The sequence below is a fragment of the Penicillium hordei genome (genome assembly GCF_028827395.1).
Source record: "Penicillium hordei strain IBT 12815 chromosome Unknown utg000003l_segment0_segment0, whole genome shotgun sequence".
In the NCBI taxonomy this organism is placed as follows: domain Eukaryota; kingdom Fungi; phylum Ascomycota; class Eurotiomycetes; order Eurotiales; family Aspergillaceae; genus Penicillium; species Penicillium hordei.
Window position 1 is genome coordinate 4,544,347 of NW_026623144.1, and position 19,362 is coordinate 4,563,708.

The following is a 19,362-nucleotide window of genomic DNA, read 5'->3' on the forward strand; positions in this document are numbered from 1 at the left end:
TTCATGCAATACCTTTGGTCTTCGTCAATTCCTGAACTGTGTACTTGATTCTCGTATAATCCCAGCGGGTAACTCTCGGATCCCGTCGAATTCCGAGCAGCCCGAATTCAAGGCATCAGAACCGGGTGTTGCCCGGCCGCATATATCTCAGTCGGATTGGAGCCTGCGTAGCGTCTGAGAGGAAAAAGCATCTCGACGATCTAAAGCCGACCTGAGTCATTCAACTCCATTGAACGCCTGTCTTTTGAAAATGGTGTCCTATTCGTCATCTACTATGGAGGACCTCAGTCAAACCCTGGAGAAAGATGTGAAAATTCTGACAGAGTACCTTCAATCTACCGGCCATCCCCTGCCATCTTTTGATCGCCAGACTCCCACCGTTGTTTTGCCGGAAAATGCCTCCTCGGATGCACACTCGGCACGGGAGCGTATCCTTGACCACTGTTTGCGCCTCTTCCAGCTTGTAGCCGGCCCCAGTGAGTATTTGGCGAATTTGCAAACAGGTGTAAGTTGGCCATACGCCTTCCCCACTTGGTTCTCAATGCTTATATTGTAATCGATTAGTACCATTACCTCTCTTGCCTGCGTTGGCTTTGCCACTTTCGAATCTTCCATCTTGTCCCGCTGCAGGGATCCATATCCTACGCTGACCTTGCTATCCTTGCCCATGTCCCAGAAGGCGCCTTGAAAAGCATCGCTCGCATGTCGATGACCAATGGGCTTTTTGTTGAAAAGCCACCACAGCACCTCGCTCATTCAGCAACTTCAGCTGTACTACAAACGAACTCCGGCTTCCATGACTGGGCTGTATTCAACAGTGAAATTTCCGCTCCCACTGCTCTGTCTATGGTTGATGTTCACGACAAGTGGCAAGATTCGCTCGATGCGACTCACACCGCATACAATGTCGCTTTCGACACAGATACACCTTTCTTCAAACATCTCAGCCAGCAGCCAGAGCGCCACCGCCAATTTGCTGGGTATATGCGCGCCGTCACTAGCAGCCAGGGAACTGGTCTTAAGCAACTGGTAGATGGCTGGGACTGGGCGGCAGTGGGCAATGGCTTGGTTGTCGATGTGAGTAAATCCTTTTGCTCAATATGCTTGATACTAAAAATTACAGGCTGGCGGCTCGACTGGTCACGCCTCCATTGCTTTGGCCCGGAAATATCCCAGGTTGAGCTTCATTGTTGAAGACTTGCCCGAGGTGGCAGCCGGAGGTCCGGCATACCTTGCGTCTCAAGATGATGGCCAAGAACTGTCACCTCGCATTTCTTACAAGGCACACAGCTTCTTCGATCCTCAGCCAGTCAATGATGCGGACGTCTATCTCTTGCGAATGATTCTACATGATTGGGCATTTGATGACTCGGTTCGCATTTTGATCCGTCTTGTAGAGGCACTAAAACCCGGTGCGCGCATCATCATTATGGATACAGTACTTCCTAACCCGGGTAGTATTCCTGCATCCAAGGAACGGTTGTTGCGTGTGCGGGATCTGACAATGATGCAAGTATTCAACAGCCAGGAGAGACATCTCGAGGAATGGCTGGAGATCTTCGCCAAGGTTGATCAGCGCTTGAAAGTGCAGAAAATTGAACAACCCTGCCGGGGGCGTTCTTTCATTAGTCGTGTTGGTTGTGGAGTAATACGTGAAGACTTGTGACTATCATAGCAATAGGCAATCACAGAAGATATCGCGTTTTCCGTTACATATCAGCCAGTCTACTCGTACGATTTTGCTATTTTAGCTGTTGCCCTTCAAGTTCCCTGCCGCCGTTTAACAGACAACATGCGTATGGCATAATGCTAACCACCACTGTGATGCTACTTCATGATGGCAGCTCAGTAAACAAGGACATCGAGGTACACATAATGAGCTAGAAATATTTTTAGTGCTAATTTCACCCCCGGCAGAACCGCGGTATCTGTTTTCATCGACTTAAGATGGGCACAAGAGGGCTCAAGGCTAATCCCGGCGGACTAACGTATCTTTGTGCCCAGGATTTGTACATTTTCAATCTCCGTAAAGACGTCCTTCGCTTTACTCGACCCTGTCGAGACACCACTATCTTTACTCAGCACCTTTCCATCAACCAAGAGGTTATGGACTACGCCGATAGTCATTCTATGAGCTTGTCAGCAGTGATTGGTGTGGTGACAAACTTTCAAAACATGCCTGCTTCGTTGGGTGTCGGCAAATTTTTCATGATCCGGCGCCACCTTAGATCGGAAGAATGGATCTGCCTTCATGCGGACAAAATCTTCTACATCGTCAAAGAGAATTTGGATAAAAGCGTCGTAGTCAGCCACATTGGCGAACTGCGGGTCAAACAGCTGGGTCATTTGGTCCCGGGTGGAGCTGAGATTGTGTGTCTGTAACCCTCAACATCAGGATCAACGTTTCAGAGAGATAGATTGCAACGGATTGTGGTATATACCATAGTCCATCTCTTGATGCCATATTGTTCCATCAGATCCCGAACTAAAGGGCCATGAATGTCGACCATATAATCATGGTATTCCTCCTCACTCAGGCCGGGCTTCTTGTATCCACAGATAGTAAGACAGAGCGACATGGCGTTAAAGGTCTAGAATTAAAGAGACTGGAGTAAAGAGACTAGAGTAAAGAGATAGCTGAATTTGTTTTTCTCATTTTTCTTTACCCCTGCGAATGGTCTACGTCTCTTATTCTCAATCCGATCCCGGACTGATGTACGGGCAACCCGGACTAGTCGGACATTTCGGGGTGGCCTCTACCATCCACCCAAGTAGTCGCGGATTGGGCCCCATTCTACCGATTCGACCCGTATGCGCCGACTGAGTCAATTTCAAAAGGCTTTTAAAATTATATAAAAATGCGAAAAGTGTCGCACTGATCAAAGTAGGCCTCGAGATATCCAAGGATCATCATGGCGCAAATATACATTTTTGGCGACCAAACGGTTCATGCGGATTCTTCTCTTCAAAATTTGCTACATGTTAGTGACAACAGCACTTTATCTACTTTCCTATTTGAAGTCTACCTCGCTATCAGGCAAGAAATCTCCCGTCTCCCAGCTAACGAACGGGAGTCTCTCCCTCAACCCGAAACCCTCGGGCTTCTTCTCGATGCCACCAGAAGGGGAAAACGGCATCCCGCCCTCGAAAGTGCCTTGGTGTGTCTCTATGAAATTGGAGAGTATATTCGGTATGATGCATTCCACAGCTTCTTGAAATATTTGACTTATCCTGCCATAGTCTCCAGCAAGATGCCGATTTTGAACACTCTCCCGCCGACCATTTTCTGGTCGGCCTCTGCACCGGATCTCTAGCTGCGGCAGCTATTAGCTGTGCTCGGTCTGTTGTTGATCTAGTTCCACTGGGTATCGAGGCAGTGGTAGTGGCTTTCTGGGTGGGGATTCATGCTTCCCGCAAAGCCCATGCCTTGAATTCCTTAGGGCCTGCGAGTCTCAATCCATGGTCTCTCGCCATAGCGGGTCTTACGGAACTGGACGCTAAGAGAGCTATTCAAGCCTTCTGCGATGAGTCGGTAAGTTCAGTCACGCAAATTATGGTATGCAATAGGCTCATTCTCGGTGTGTTTTGTAGAAGCGTCCCGCCGCAATGACACCCTACATTAGTGCTATCAGCTCCCACTCAGTCACGATCAGCGGCCCACCACATATCATTGAGGCTTTCCAACATTCTTCAGTCCTCAAGGGCAGAAAGTCTTCGTTCCTGCCAATATATGCACCCTATCATGCCTTCCATCTGTACACAGAACGAGACGTTACGACGATATTGGGTTCCAGTGCTCGAAGCATCTCACTAAGCCGACTGCCCCAAAAGCAGATAATTTCAAATGCCTCTGGGATAATTCTGAATGAGCCTACTTTTGGTGCTTTGCTTCACAGATTGATCATGGAAATATTGACCAGTCAAATGCGGCTGGACCGTCTGATTGACGGCATTGCAGGTATAAACTCCAATGGAACCAGCCGGTTGATTCCTATTCACACACAGATTGGCTCTAGTGTGCTATCGTCTCTGCGCCAAAGGGGTATCGACGTGAACTGCATCAGTATTCCCTTCCCTCAAGCAGGGTTTGCAAAAGCGGAACAGACCCTCCCCAGCCACGACTCTTCGAAGATCGCAATCATCGGTTTCAGTGGCCGTTTCCCCGAAGCCGATAACCTCGATGAATTCTGGAATGTACTTAAGCAAGGGCTTGATGTCCATAAGCCCATTCCAGCAGATCGCTTTGATCGCGATGCACATTACGATCCAACACTCCAAAAGAGAAACACCAGTCGCATTTTACACGGGTGTTGGATTCGCAACCCCGGGCTGTTTGATGCTCGTTTCTTCCACTTTTCGCCTCGCGAAGCCCGCCAGGCAGATCCAGCTCAGAGATTGGCTCTTTTGACAGCTTACGAGGCTATCGAGATGGCTGGATTTGTTGCTGATCGCACGGCATCAAGTCAGCGCCATCGCGTGGGTGTTTACTACGGCACCACGAGTGATGACTGGCGTGAGATCAACAGTGGTCAGGATATTGATACTTATTTCATCCCTGGGGGCAACCGAGCTTTTATTCCTGGTCGCATCAACTACTTTTTCAAATTTAGCGGACCAAGTGTGTCGGTGGATACAGCCTGTTCGTCAAGCTTGGCAGCCATTAATGTTGCCTGCGCCGCGTTGTTGAACCGGGAATGCGATACAGCGCTTGCTGGAGGTACGAACGTCATGACAAACCCGGATAACTTTGCCGGCTTGGACCGAGGACACTTCCTGTCGCCCACTGGAAATTGCAAGACATTTGACGACGGCGCCGATGGATATTGTCGCGCAGACGGCGTTGGCTCTGTTGTTTTAAAGCGACTTGCAGACGCGATCGCCGACAAGGATCCCATCTTTGGGGTGATTCGAGGCACACACACATCGCATTCAGCGGAAGCGGTTTCTATTACCCGGCCGCTAGCTGACGCACAAGAGTACCTCTTCCGACAGCTCCTTAGTGAGACCGGCATCCACCCTCATGAGATCAGCTATGTCGAGATGCACGGTACCGGCACGCAAGCTGGAGATGCTGTGGAAATGAAGTCTGTCCTCGAAACTTTTGCTTGGGATAAAAGCCGCCCACAAAACATGCCGTTGCACCTGGGGTCGGTCAAGTCCAATGTTGGCCATGGTGGATCGGCTTCGGGAGTAACAGCATTAATTAAAGTCTTGCTTATGCTCCAAAAGGGTCGCATTCCTCCACACTGCGGTATCAAGACGAAGATAAATCACGGTTTTCCGACTGATTTTGATGAACGAAATGTCCATATCGCCCTGACCAATACTGACTGGAAACGTCCAAAAGATGGCAAGCGTCGCACATTTATCAACAATTTCTCTGCTGCCGGAGGTAACACCGCTGTGTTGCTTGAGGATGCCGCTACATTTGAGAAGACTGAACAGCCAGATCCACGCAAATATCACGTTGTTGCCGTCTCAGCTCGGTCAGTCAAGTCGCTCAAACAGAACTTGCAATCTCTCGCAATGTTCATCGGCTCCGAAGTCTCTCCAGATCTCTTGGCATCTATCTCATATACAACGACTGCCCGACGGATGCATCACTCCAGACGAGTGGCCATCGCTGGTAGTGATCTATCCCAGATCAAGCGCCGTCTGCTTGACTTAGCTTTGCAAGATATCAGGCCATGTCCCGCAAAGGTACCCCATGTTGGTTTCCTTCTTACAGGGCAAGGGGCACAGCAAACAGCAATGGCGCGGCAGTTGTATGAGCACGTGGCCTCTTTTCGCGCAGACATTAACAACTTTGATGCCATAAGCCAGCCTTATGGCTTCCCATCTTTCCTCCCCTTGGTGACAGGCTCGGTAGACATAGACGACCTATCGCCAACAATCATCCAGATTGGTACTGTTGCCATCCAAATCGCATTGGGACGGCTCTGGCAAAACTGGGGGCTGGTGCCAAAGTATGTTCTGGGTCACAGTCTCGGAGAATTTGCAGCCCTCAATCTGGCCGGTGTTCTAAGCATAAGCGACACAATTTTCCTCGCGGGCTCGCGTGCATTGCTATTGGAAAAATACTGCATTCCAGGCTCTCATGGAATGCTGACCGTCCGGGCATCAGTTCTAGAACTGCAGGAAGTCCTCAATGAGATGCCAGTGGAATTAGCGTGCATCAACGGACCACAGGACACAGTTCTTAGTGGATCAAAATCGGATATAGACAAAGTTAGCGAAAAGCTTTCGAGAATGAACCTCCAATGCACCAAGCTCATTCTTCCATTTGCTTTCCACTCTTCGCAAGTCAACCCAATGCTTGACGAGCTGGAAGATATCGCTGGTCAATTGACGTTCCACCCGCCCTCTATTTCGTTTGTGTCAACCGTGGTTGGAAATGTCGTGACAGAGACAGGCATCCTTGGTCCGCAATATATTCGGCGGCATTGTCGCGAGACTGTCAAGTATTATGAGGCCGTGGAGGCCGCGAAAGCTGCTGGTATTATCGACGCCAAAGGATTGGCAATCGAAATTGGCACTCATCCCATCCTCACTCGTATGATGAAGAATATTGTGGGTTCAGACTTCCAAATATGCCCATCCTTGCGGCGGAAGGAAGATACCTTCAAGACCCTTTCGGAGTCATTGAGCGTTTTGCACGAGGCTGGTGTGCCAGTCAACTGGGAGGAGTATCATCGGGACTTCACTATGAGCCACAAGGTTCTAACACTCCCATGCTACAGCTGGGACCTTGACAACTACTGGATTCAATACGAGAATAACTTCTGCTTAACTAAAGGAAGCCTTCAGAAGACAATCTCTGCTAGCCCCCTAGCTGGAGTGTCTACTCGAATCAGCCCATCGGTACAAAAGATTGTTGATGAGCAAATAAATGACACAAATGGGCGCATTATCATCGAATCCGACTTCTATGATCCAGAACTTCTGTCGGTTGCTCTGGATCACAAAGTGAACGGGTTAATACTATGTCCTTCCGTGAGTACGAACTTGCACAAAATAAAGCTGCTTCATCCTAACAATCCTTTCTATCTTAGTCACTCTACGCAGACATTGCCTACACTTTGGGTAACTATCTAGCTAAGAAAAAGGGATATGACAAGAGCTTTACCCCGGATGTTGCCAATATGGTTGTTGAAAAGGCCCTTGTCGTCCAAGGAACTGGCCCACAATCATTCCAAGCATCTCTAGACTTCAATTGGAGCACCAATTGCGGTAAAATGGAGATATACAGTATTGACATTTCTGGCAAGCGCACTATCAGCCATGCTCAGTGCACAGTCGAACTACAGCAAGCCGATTTGTGGCAAGACAATTGGCGACGACAGCGTTACCTAATTCAGCGCAGTATTGACGCCCTCCAAAAGGGTGTCGACACAGGGTTGACACACAAAGTGCGTCGGGGCCTCGCTTATCGGCTTTTTTCCTCCGTTGTGCAGTATGGCCCCTCCTACCATGGCATGGAGGAAATCATTTTCGACAGTGCAGGACTTGAGGCGACGGCCACAGTTTGCCTGAAACCAAGTAAGGGTCAGTACATGCTAAATCCATTCTGGTGCGACAGCTTCGGGCACCTCACTGGGTTCATCATGAATTCCAATGACTCTCTCGATTTGACGGAACATGTTTTTGTCAACCATGGTTGGAGCTTCATGCGCTGCGCTGAGAGGTACTCAACCGATCATGTCTATCGAACATATGTCAAAATGCAACCTGTTGAAGACAACAATGATCTATATTCGGGTGATGTTTATGTTCTCCGCGACCACATTATTGTTGCCCATTATGGTGCTGTCAAATTCCAACGGGTGGCCCGTCGAGTTCTGGAAATGTTGTTGCCAGCACCCAAGCCCAAAAGCGTCACTGCTCGCACAATACCTGAAACGATCTCTCTCCGTCGACCTGGCTTGGCACTCGAACTCAAAGCAAGAGAGAGGGAATCGCCCGTTTCCACTGTCTGGACACAAGTGCTGAAAGTTATTGCTGACGAAATTGGAATTTTACCCGACCAGCTCACGAATGATGTGGACTTTGTCAACATGGGCGTTGACTCTCTGATGTCGTTGACCATTCTCGGTACCCTGCGCGAATCCCTTCATCTCGACGTACCACCGTCTCTGTTTGAGGGTTGTACATCTGTTCAGTCTTTGCGCGACTATCTAGGGCTCTCTTCATCTGGTACAAGCAGTGACGCCGCCAGTGTCACACCGAGTGATAGTGAGACAACTGCTACCACGCCATCCACTACATATGGTGAAGATCCAATGGGGAATACGGCAATTGATCGTGTCGATACCAGTGTGGCGATGATTTTATCCATTTTGGCTCAAGAGATTGGCATCAGTGCCGATGTACTGGCTAAGGTTGATGATTTCGCTGAGGTGGGAGTAGATTCACTGTTGTCTCTACTGACCTTGGGCCGTTTGAGAGAAGAGATGAGTCTGGACTTGCCGCCTGATTTCTTCATGGACAAAACCAATGCTTCCGCCGTAAGGAAAGCTCTACAATCGATGTTTGGATCCATAGAAGTTACCTCGAAGCCAGAGTTTGCATCCGCCCCAGAAGTCAATTCAGTTCCATTGGTCGCTATACATCCCTCCGCAACATCCATTCTCCTCCAGGGTAAATCGTCTTGCCCACAGACTCTGTTTCTGTTCCCGGACGGATCTGGTTCCTCGACATCCTACGCCGTGCTTCCTAACGTATCTCCAGACGTGTGTGTCTACGGTCTAAACTGTCCGTACATGCGGACTCCGCAGGAGCTGAAGTGCGCTTTACAAGATCTGACGCCATCCTACGTCGCCGAGATTCGCCGTCGCCAGCCGCATGGGCCATATAACCTGGCAGGATGGTCTGCTGGCGGTATCGCCGCGTATGATGCTGCGCAGCACCTCACCCAGCAGGGCGAAGCAGTTGAACGCCTCATCCTTCTGGACTCACCCAACCCGATCGGACTAGACAAGCTCCCACCACGTTTCTACCACTTCCTCGAGAGAGCAGGGGTCTTCGGCAGCCACGGCGGACAAAAGCCTCCTGCATGGCTGATTCAGCATTTCCTCGCGTTTATTGAGGCTTTGGACAAGTATCATCCGACCCCGTTCAAGCCGGCCGGTAAGACACCTCGAACGACTATCATCTGGGCCCAAGACGGGGTGTGCAAGTTGTCGAGCGACCCACGGCCCGACCCGCAAGATGATGATCCCAAAGAAATGACGTGGTTACTGGAGAATCGGACGGACCTGGGGCCAAATGGGTGGGACCAACTAATTGGGCGGGACAGCATTCGTATTGAAAGTATTGAAAACGCCAACCACTTCACGATAGTTCGAGAGCCTGCGGCAACAAATTTAGCCCGAATCATGCGTAAGGCTATGTCTGTTTGAATGTCTTTTATTTGTTCGAAAATTGAAATTGAGTGACTGAATTTTGAAAATTGCATCCATATTTCGCTACTGTAGTAAAATGCCGTTCCACGTATTATTCTCCCGACTAGTGAGGCTCATTCACATTAATTCACGAATACAGTCGATTTCAAAAACAGTTTCCCCTATGGACACACACGCCTTATTTCTCGGCCCGTACCCGAGAGTACGCTAATCCGTATTAGGCTAAGATGTAAATAACTCTATTTTAAGAACAGAGACTTTTTAATTCTAGAACGCGGACATTACGTATAATACGGTATATTACACGAATCCCCTATATGCTCCTACGTCTTTGCCCCTTTATGCCCTCGATGAGATAACTATCTTTCTATGGGATAAATTCTAGATGCTTGCAACAGCCTCTAGTATTAGGAGGGCCCTCGTGTCTAAAGGCTAGTCTAGAAAGACTACTTAACAGAAGGCTAAAGAGTAGAAAGCCGACTTACGAGAGTTAGTTATATCTTCACAACCTCTCCGAATTTAAGTCGTACCACCTTATTTACGTTGACGAATCTAGATATGATAAGCGGGTTGGGTTCCGACGAAAAGGCTGGTCACCACTAGGTATAGCACCTAAACAAGTGTCATAGTTCTACTGTGATGAGCGGTATTAAATTCTGCCTATATATACTTAAGATGGTGTAGTTCTTTCTCGTATCTTTCGTAGCTTAACGAATACCTCTATATTCGAAGACTTTATCGATGAACTTCTTTAGTATTGCGGTAGATAGCCGGAGCCGAAGTCCGTCCTAGTTATAGTTAATGCATCTTTCTACTATCCGGAGCGGCTTTTGTAGATATGTACCGACGTAGGAGTAAAATGGGTTTATTTGCCTCCGTATTTACCGGACCTGAATCTAATCGAAGAGTTTTTTGCGGAGCTAAAAAGCGTTATAAGACGTAATTGGAGCTACTACGTAGAAGATCCCGCTTAAGGATTCGACCACTTTCTCGAATGGTGTATTAATCAGGTTGGGGCAAGAGAAGAAAGTGCTCGGGGCCATTTTCGGTACGTAGGCCGGAGCGTTGAGGATGTAGATGATTGTTAATGTAATGTATAGTCCGTTTTATGTTAGAATAATGTTCAAACTTGACTTGTGTGTTTACTGTACACAAAGCGCCTACTGTAAAAGCTATTGGCTATGAAATCAATAAACCGAGGTACTTTTTATGAAATGCGAATCGGTACTAAGCTCCTCCTTAGTTTCCTATTCCAGCAAAGTGTTAGAATTAGACATAGTGTTAGGATGAGTAGGGCTAATGAATAGTTGCTGCTTAGCTACGTAGATCCTTAGCAAATTTATAGTATCGGCTTTCCGCCCTATAGATTTCTAGGTGAAAGCAAGACTGGCTATACTGGATAGTGTGTTAGGATGGTCCTCTCTAAGCTTTGTCTTACGAGTCTCTATCACTTGTATATGGAGCTGCTCGGCCTCCTCTAACCGGCCTTGCTTCTAATATATTGACGTAAGGCTGGCTATCGTCCCTAGTGTGTCGGGATGGTTCTCTCTAAGCTTTGTCTTGCGAGTCTCTACTACCTATATCTAGAGATGCTTAGCTTCCTTCTACCGGCCTAGATTCTAGAGTGTTATCGCTAGGTGGCTTATATTCGTTAGGGTAATAGTATGAGTCTCGCCGAGTTTCGGCTTGCTTGTAGTTATTATCTGTGCCTAGAGCTTCTCGGCCTCCTGCTACCGGCCTTGTTTGGTATACGTCGACGCTAGGTTAATTAAACTTAGTAGAGTGTTAGGATGGTCCTCGCTAAACTTGGCCTTGCGAGTCTCTAAAACTTGTAAGCTAATTGCTTCCGCCTCCTGCTACCGGCCTAGATAGTAGAATATCGACGCTAGGTTGTTTTTGGTCGTGAGTGTAATAGGATGATCCTCGCCGAGCTTTGTTTGGCTTGTAGTTACTATCTGCGTCTGAAGGTTCTCGGCCTCCTCCTACCGGCCCTGAGCCCTATACGTTGACGCTAGGTTGGCCATACTCGTTAGTGTGTCGGGATGGTCCTCGCCGAGCTTGGTCTTGCGAGTCTCCATCACCAGCACTTCGAGCTGCTTAGCGTCCTTCTACCGGCCCTCGTCCCTATATGCTGCCACTAATATTGCAGTACTCTGAAGGGTTTTTTCATTTTCTGCGTTAAAAATTTTTAATCTCTGCTTTCTTGACTTCAGTGCTATTTCTATCGCGTCCGTTATATTCCCAATTTCCTGCGTATACTAAGCGCCCCTATAAAGGAGCGTTGCCTATTGTTCTAGAGAATCTCGTGATTCGGGACGGTTGGAAAGAGCCGATCGAATATGCGGAAAGAGCGATCGGTACCTTTCCTAGTTTTCGTATTGCCCGGTTGGAAATATCAAATATAGATTACTAATGAATATTTTCTTCTACTGTTTAAGCTGGCTATAAGTTTTTATCCAAGTGCGTACGGTCAATTGTACTAGTCGATGTATTATGAATACCGTGCTTTGCTCGCCGATTGAAATTAATGTATAGTTAGTAAGTGTGATAATATCGTCTTTAAAACACTAATCAGTGTTAGAGCTAGACAAGCTGCCTTCGTCCTCTTCACCGGAACTATCTTCATTTTCTCTAGGGGATATATCTCTATAAGTTTCCTAGCTTTGCCGGACTCGGAGAATACTCTTAGGAATTCCTTAACGATCAAAAAAGCTCATAAGAGAAAGAAGGCCTGTCGTAGACGGTCTTAGACTATGGATATAGTCAAAGGAGATTTGCTAAGTGAGTAGAATAGAGTTCTTGGCTTCCTAGTCTCTGTGAAGAACGCCTGCCGTATAATTAAGCAGCTGTGCTTCTTCCCTATTACTCTTCTGGATTTTTCTTAAGGTATTAAGATACTGAATATCGAGGTGAACGGTGCGTGATATAGGCGGTGGCCTGTACGATCGTAAGTGGCATGAATTCAAGGGCCTCCACTAGGGGCGCTATATCTTCACTCTCTGTAGGTATATCTGATTTTTTCTGCAATAGGTCTATCGCTTCGGACTTTTCTATTGGTTGTACTTTGATGAGATTCTTAGGACTAGCGATGTTTAACGCTACTCCTTTACTCCGACTAATGATAATAATGGAGCTATTTGAGCTTTCGAGGAGGTACCTTAGCGGCGGCTGTGTCGATGTATTGATCGGGCTGCTTGATTGGCTCTCCGTACCGGTTGCTAAAAGTTTGCGAATGAGCTCGTTATTATCGACATTATCTAGGACGAGAATCTATTTTCTAATCCCCTTGTCTTGTAGCTATTTCCCGACTAGTTGGAATATATTCTCGTTGCAGTTACCTCGCTTAGGAATCTCGATTCGATCGGCAAGGTTCCGGGGGCTTTTCTTGTAGCGGGCCGCGTTACTCGCGTGGATTCAGAAAGCCCATGTCTCTAGAGATCTTTGCCGTAACTAGTGGCAGTATTCGATGGCAAGCTGTGTTTTCCTACTTTATTGTCTGCGTCTTTGTGCGTCTCTAGGACACCGCCCTTCTCGGCGTAGGTAACCAACCTTCTGAGGGCTTGAGTGCGGAGTCGATAATGATTTTTCCTAACTGGATCGAGCTAGCAGTAGGGGCCTAAGTGGCATATAGCTGTATCACATTTTATTATGTTATAAACGCGTCGCCAAATTACTTGCTAACCGTATGTATTCTCTTTAGTATCTAGCCGGGTATCTCGATTATTAAGTATCCTCTTTGTGATAGAAGATTTACCTCTTTTCTCCCCGTTCCGTCCAGTGGATGGAGAAGTGTTATGTTCTACGTAGTTGAAAGAGATCATTAGTGTGAGTCTCTTGTTACGACGGAAGTGACTCGACCATATCCGGAACTATTTCTCGATGGCAGTCCAAATTGTCGGTCTTATTGAAACGCTTGGTCAGATCATGCTAGTGTTACGCACTAGCTAACTGGTCATAGCTAGGTTAGATAGGTTCAGGGTATACTTGCCTTAATACTCCTCGAATGGTCTAACGTCAATGATCAGATCGCAACTAAGCTATTGCCGCGTAGGGCCTTACTATAGCCTAAGTCCTTTTAAGCGATTAAGGAACTAATACTAGTTCGAGTAATAAGATATAAAATACTATATAGAGTTTTTATATATTTTTAGATAGCTTTAAGCGATAATTTATTAGTCCTAATTTTTCTTTAATTTTAAATAGTCCTCGATAATAAAAACCATTTGTGCTGGGACGGCCGAATCTGGCCCCCTTTGACGCTAAAAATGGCGGTCTCGGCACCAGCCCTTCACATACGCACCCGTCTGGCCATGGCTACGCACTTTCCTAGTTCTATGTAACGGACGGCGTCACGCGTTGGCCCCCTCGGCGTACCATTCCCCCTAGTGCCTGGATAGCATAGGAGCTTCTAGATTCTATGCGCTTCCACTCACTTTCACTTTCGGGTTGAGCACCCTTTCCCTACCTTAACTCGCTGCGGCGCCAAAAATGGCGACAATCGATTTTAGCAATCTCCCAGGCTTTTTGGATTTTGGTAGCATATCCCACCCCCTGTCCGGCACGAGAGGTAAAGAATTTCCAGGTGCCATCGACATCTTTGCGATAATTACTGGATCTCTATGTAAACCTTCCTCGGAAACATGACAGTTTGAAAGTACTGTACTTGCTTGAGTACGAACCAATTGCATTCACTAACATGAATCGCACTTAAAGAGAACATCACCTTAGTTTGACAGAAGTTTTAAAGGATATCCGGTCGAATGCAGGACCTTTACGAACCTTTCTCAATTTCTTGAGTACCAGGAAACTTCAGCTCAACCCTAATTTTGAGGCCCACCAGGTCTTGTCTTTCCTCGATAGTTGGACCACATCATCAAGGCCCTTTAGCACCGCATCATTCTGGGTAGATGACAGGGAAATGGGACCTTTTGAACTGAGATCTTCTGCTAGGGTCCTAGCATCAGTTGCATCACGCAATTTTTTGGCTGGCGTGGGTCTTAGCCCACAGCTGTTAACTTTGAATACAAGAAGATCGAGCTCAGAGATATAGGGCAAGGAACCCGGCCGAACAGCTGATATTGGGAGTGCTGTGGGTGGAACGTAAGGTGACTGTAGGCGATTAGATCACGATTGAGACATTCGAAAGGGGAAATTATACCTGCCAGTCTGGCGTTATATCAATCTGGTTACCATAGGACGGCTGCTAATGCTCGAAGGCGAATACGAAGCCGCGGAAAGATTTCTTTTAGAATGTCAATCGATGTGGCTTAGGGGCGACAGTTCTCGCGCTCTAGACTTTAATGGCGTCATCGAATACCAAATAGGTTGTTGCATCTTGATGCAAAGGAAAATAGATGCGGCATTGTAAGTTTAAACGAACTGTTACTGATAGGTACCCTGTGAAGGAATGCCCTACTGACTACACATGTGTCATGCATGGAGCAAATATTTCCCGACCTGAGTTCCTTGGTAGAGCGGGATGTTTTGCATATGGAAGGCGGGGTCACCCAGCTGACCTCACATACTTGGAGTGAACAGTGACCAAGAGAAGTATACCCTCGAGGATCCACTAACAGTGACTGACAAGCAGTCCGTAACAATTGACGGGAACAGTCAAGCACCCCGCTTTAGTTACCGATCATAGTAAATAAGCGTCACTCATACACCCCTGAGAAAGCATTAAGCTGTAAAGAGTAAGACGCAAGGATGCCGGGCAACTCACCTGACTTTCTACTAGTATTTTTCTTGATCATGTATACCTATGTACGTTACGTGGCACGCTACGTGCTCAGATGCTTGGACCTCTTTGCCATGAACTTGAAGCATTCCAAGGCTGATGCCTAACGTTGTAGCCTACCGTTCCTATTACTAATGAGGGGCTGCACTGCCTTTGCTCTTACTTATACGATCTATAGCCTCCTATCTCCAGTAGTCTTATATTTTTCGTCTGTATTTCCAGAACTATCGGACAACGAAAACACAGAGGTCTTTTCACTGATCTCGATCAATTTGCAAACCCCTATTCATTTTTACAAGAGCCACATTGCTGCAGGCAAAGAAAGGAAACCATCAGTACGCTCCTATGATCCGTCAAGCGAGCGTCTTGTTGCTAATTACTTTGGCTCATAGTCACGAGATTGAAGAAGCCAAACTTCGATATACTTTGCAATATGACGATAATTAGCGACCAAACCGCCATCGCCAAGGAGTTGGCCAGATATTTCTCTGGAAGCTACGGGAGCTCTATTAATACACCGGGGTCTTATTGGAACCCCGATGCTTTGCCTAACAACTGTGTCGTTGTCTGTATCGGGTTCATACTGAACAGAACTTCCAACCAGCTCAGTCATAGATCTAATAAACGACAGCCACCCGACGGCTTTAAAGACTGGGAGCAAATTGAGGCTTTTTTGGAGCACTTAAAGGAAATGCGACTAGTGAGAGAGTATCTGATGACCGAAACTCCTTTCAAATACGAGCGTTATATAGGGCCGGGCGACGATCTGGTACTGTACCGACGACCGGTTCCAGGGCGTGTAGTCAAACATTGTGTTCTTGGTAGCCATCATGAAGGAAACTATAGTTTCCATGATTTCCAGCACCATGAGGGGGGAACCAAGATTCCAATGGCAAAAGATGCCAAAAAGGAGTTCGAATCTGCACCGGGCGTCTGGGACTTCAGTAGGATAGATTACACAGTCAAGGTGGTTCCTTGGTTGAATTGATCGTCCTGGGAAGCCAAAGCATGATAATTTCAAAGAAATCGGAGGTCAATTTTACTAGCACAGGTTCCAATTCATTCGAGTTCAACATTCCTAGAAATGAAAGTTTCGGTCTGTCAATTTATTACATAGTACTATACGAGCATGAGGCTATGATTGGTGAGGGGCCTCCTCACTACTACATATTAAAGAGGAGAGATGCGCTACTACGTAGTAAGTGGCATGCCTAGTTGGAGGGTGGCACGACTACGAGATGCGCATATCACCATGCTACATACACCCCAGGGCTAAGGAGGCCTCCCGGCGCGAGCTGAATGGTGAAGGAGTGACAGTGACGTGTGTGTAAGATGCTATCTGCGGGGCTAGTTACGGGAATAAGGAGATCTTCGGAAAACTGCCCTGTAGGCTGTACCCACTCAAGTCTGCCCCTCTCTTCGCATGTACCCGGAACCAGTAGCCATGGCTGGCCCGCTGACTTCCAAGACTGTCTACTGTATGTACCAGGCGAGGCAACCCCGGAGTGTGCCCCGTATGCAAAGACGTCCGAGCACTGCAGCTGGTATTGTATATAGGTGATTTCATTCGAGTGGAAACTCGATTTCATTATGTACTAACCGTGCTGTATCACGGCTTCTCCGCCGCCCCACCCCTCACCTGGGCGGACGTAAATTTGTTTAGTCAAGTATCTTTTCTACTCCAGGGCCCCCGGGCTGTGCGCTGACATGTGGACAGCAGAATTCGGGCTCCAGGAATTCGTGCTTCTGAATAACAGATTCAATTCGGTTGAATACCTCTCCAGCTTTTCATCATGCTACGCCCCTACCAGTAGGGATATAGGCGTTGATGTTATTTCTAGTAAATCATGCTATTTACTCTGATTTTATTTATTCTCATGTACGCTTTGGGCAAGATGTTTCTCGATGCCTCAATTCAAGTTGTCCTAGATGTGTAAATGGTCGCAACAATGATATGCTGGAGTTGGGGGCGAGCCTGTAAAAGAAGGACTCGGAGGCGAGAGACTGAAAGTTGGGGCTACCCCTCGAATAAAACGCCCTTGAGACACTAGTATTTAGTGCCCTTAGGAAGATTGCCAGCGAATAATCGAGATATGTGTTGTAGCATAATTGGATGCGAGCTATGGTTGCTTCTGCAGCCCCTCAGACGTTCTGAACTGGCATGCATGGCTCAGCCTCACTGGGCCGCCTATTGCGACCCTTCGCTATTACCCCCGATGCGCTGTTCATGAAAAAAGCAGCCTCGAAACATGGCTGCGGGCTGTTAAGCATTTTCCCTCAGAGGCTCGTCAGTAACGTGACTTGATGAGATATATTCTACAAATACCAAAGCATATAAGCCCGTGACGGAAGAAGCCTACGAGCAGTTGGGCGGTAGAGGAAGGACTCCGCTTGATGTTTTGGTTGCTTCAAGTTTGTTTAATCCGAGTCTCTATTATGCCAGGCCTCATGCAAGTGGGCCAGCCGCAAGGGTCTGTGCGCCCAACATTCAAACTTGAACGAGGCTGAGAATTGCCAACCTGCAAATGCGCGCTTCAAACATTTGAACCTTGGAAGAGCCCGAGCCTGGGGTGCCCTTAGCCCTCAGCCCTCCTAGCCAATCCCTATGTTTTGATCTTCAAGACCTTTAAGATAAGATAAGGTCATTGTTTAATACTTTCCGGTCATGTTTGTCTCATCGCCGAATGATCTCGATTCGGATAAAGTGGCTTGAAAATTGATCACGTCGGATTCAGCAACTAATAAGAGGCAAAGGAGATCACCGCCCCAGTTTGTCGCCAAGGAATACCTACTGGGCTCTTAAGTTGACAAACAGATACGGAGTACTATACGCCGAAAAGTAATACTAGTACGTAATAGCAGTGTCGACCTGCAGATTCCTCCCTCTAATTACAGCCGAACCAAGAAGAAGTACAGTAATGAAAGCAAATATGCAGATGTATATCTACATAATCCGTATGCATAGAGAGTCCGAGAACCCCTCACCACAATGTGTAGTGTTTGCTCATGTAATTCTTGCAAATTAGTACACGTCACAAGACCCACAACTGAAGGGTAACCCGGGTGCATAATCACAGCCCCAAAATCAATTTGTGATATCTTAAGGCCTTTGGCACTTGATTTTACCTGGATGGTAGTATAGCAGAAAGACTCTTTTGCTGTCCAACTTCTCAACCTCGATTCAGCCGACAGAGGAACTAGCTCCACCCAGGTGGTGAATGACTTGAGTAATAGCAATCTTCAAATGTTCTGACAATCTTGCGATTTCAAATAAATCGGTATACATCTGCAAAACACTATCGGATAATAACCGACCAGACTTTGATAAGATCTTGCCGTGCGACTTCAACACCAGACGTTCACCTATAAGCCGTTTCGTGATCTCAATACAATGGCTACTAGTACAGGAAGTGGTAATATGGAACACGCCGCTAACGAGATAGCGACGTACCTCTACGGGAGTTCCGCCACTGCTAGGCCAGGACCCGGTTCCTACTATAATCCAAACGCGCTTCAGTTCAATTGTGCCTTCGTTTCAATTGCCTTTATACTCGGTATGACGGCGCCTCAACTCTCAAAGTTGACAGATGTGCCAGAGCCTACAAATGCGGGGATGGGGGTAACGGCAATAAAGAGACTTCTGGAGGCTCTACATGAGAAGGGCTTGATCTGGGGTTGTGCTGTGTCAAAGCTGCATCAGCCATACGTTTACCATTCCTATGCTCAAGGGCCGCGTGCAGGCGAGGACCATTACCCTCAGTCATGCTCGGATGGTCTTTACAGCTCCCTGAATAATTACTATTACACGCATGCACCGTCGGGCTTCTCTCCTTCGATTTATCACCTAGTGCTATACGAGCGCCCTGACAGCAATAGAACCCACCATTGCATCGTCTCTGATGAGTATAAGTTGACAGACTATCAGCATGTCGTGGGCGAACACAAGCAAGGAAGAGGGACAGATGTCACATGGGAACTGGAACATACTCCTCAGTTCCATCGGACGTTCAGATTTTTGACAAAAACGGGCCCGAGATCGCGATGACATTGTGTTGACAAAGTGGAGCGGTAACTTACTGTAGAGTCAAAATTTTCAATTATTGACCTACATTTCCTTATGTTCATATCGCTATTCGGATTTTCGGTTAGTTAGAATGTCTTTTTAAACCCAAGTACCAGGGATATTTCAAGAGAGGTTCCAATCGCCTAAGTACGTCTCCTACA

At 47.2% G+C, this 19,362-nt stretch overlaps 5 protein-coding genes across 5 annotated transcripts; 4 read left to right on the forward strand and 1 right to left on the reverse strand.

Moving 5' to 3' along the window:
- Positions 1-274: 274 nt before the first annotated feature.
- On the forward strand, positions 275-1,666 carry N7537_006936 (uncharacterized protein; the record flags this gene model as incomplete). The annotated part of the gene is made up of 3 exons (XM_056897993.1): positions 275-505; positions 565-1,077; positions 1,124-1,666. 3 exons carry the CDS (start codon positions 275-277, stop codon positions 1,664-1,666), a joined length of 1,287 nt encoding a protein of 428 aa, XP_056753778.1.
- Positions 1,667-2,166: 500 nt separating this feature from the next.
- N7537_006937 (EthD domain-containing protein) lies at positions 2,167-2,579 on the reverse strand (the record flags this gene model as incomplete). The annotated part of the gene is made up of 2 exons (XM_056897994.1): positions 2,167-2,376; positions 2,442-2,579. Coding segments are annotated over 2 exons (348 nt in total), but the record flags the coding sequence as incomplete, so codon positions are not given.
- Positions 2,580-2,912: 333 nt separating this feature from the next.
- N7537_006938 (type I polyketide synthase) lies at positions 2,913-9,398 on the forward strand (the record flags this gene model as incomplete). The annotated part of the gene is made up of 4 exons (XM_056897995.1): positions 2,913-3,190; positions 3,241-3,532; positions 3,592-6,993; positions 7,053-9,398. 4 exons carry the CDS (start codon positions 2,913-2,915, stop codon positions 9,396-9,398), a joined length of 6,318 nt encoding a protein of 2,105 aa, XP_056753780.1.
- Positions 9,399-15,571: 6,173 nt separating this feature from the next.
- On the forward strand, positions 15,572-16,126 carry N7537_006939 (uncharacterized protein; the record flags this gene model as incomplete). The annotated part of the gene is made up of 1 exon (XM_056897996.1): positions 15,572-16,126. One exon carries the CDS (start codon positions 15,572-15,574, stop codon positions 16,124-16,126), a length of 555 nt encoding a protein of 184 aa, XP_056753781.1.
- A 2,403-nt stretch (positions 16,127-18,529) lies between these two features.
- Positions 18,530-19,183, forward strand: N7537_006940 (uncharacterized protein; the record flags this gene model as incomplete). Its single annotated transcript, XM_056897997.1, has 1 exon — positions 18,530-19,183. One exon carries the CDS (start codon positions 18,530-18,532, stop codon positions 19,181-19,183), a length of 654 nt encoding a protein of 217 aa, XP_056753782.1.
- Positions 19,184-19,362: the final 179 nt, after the last annotated feature.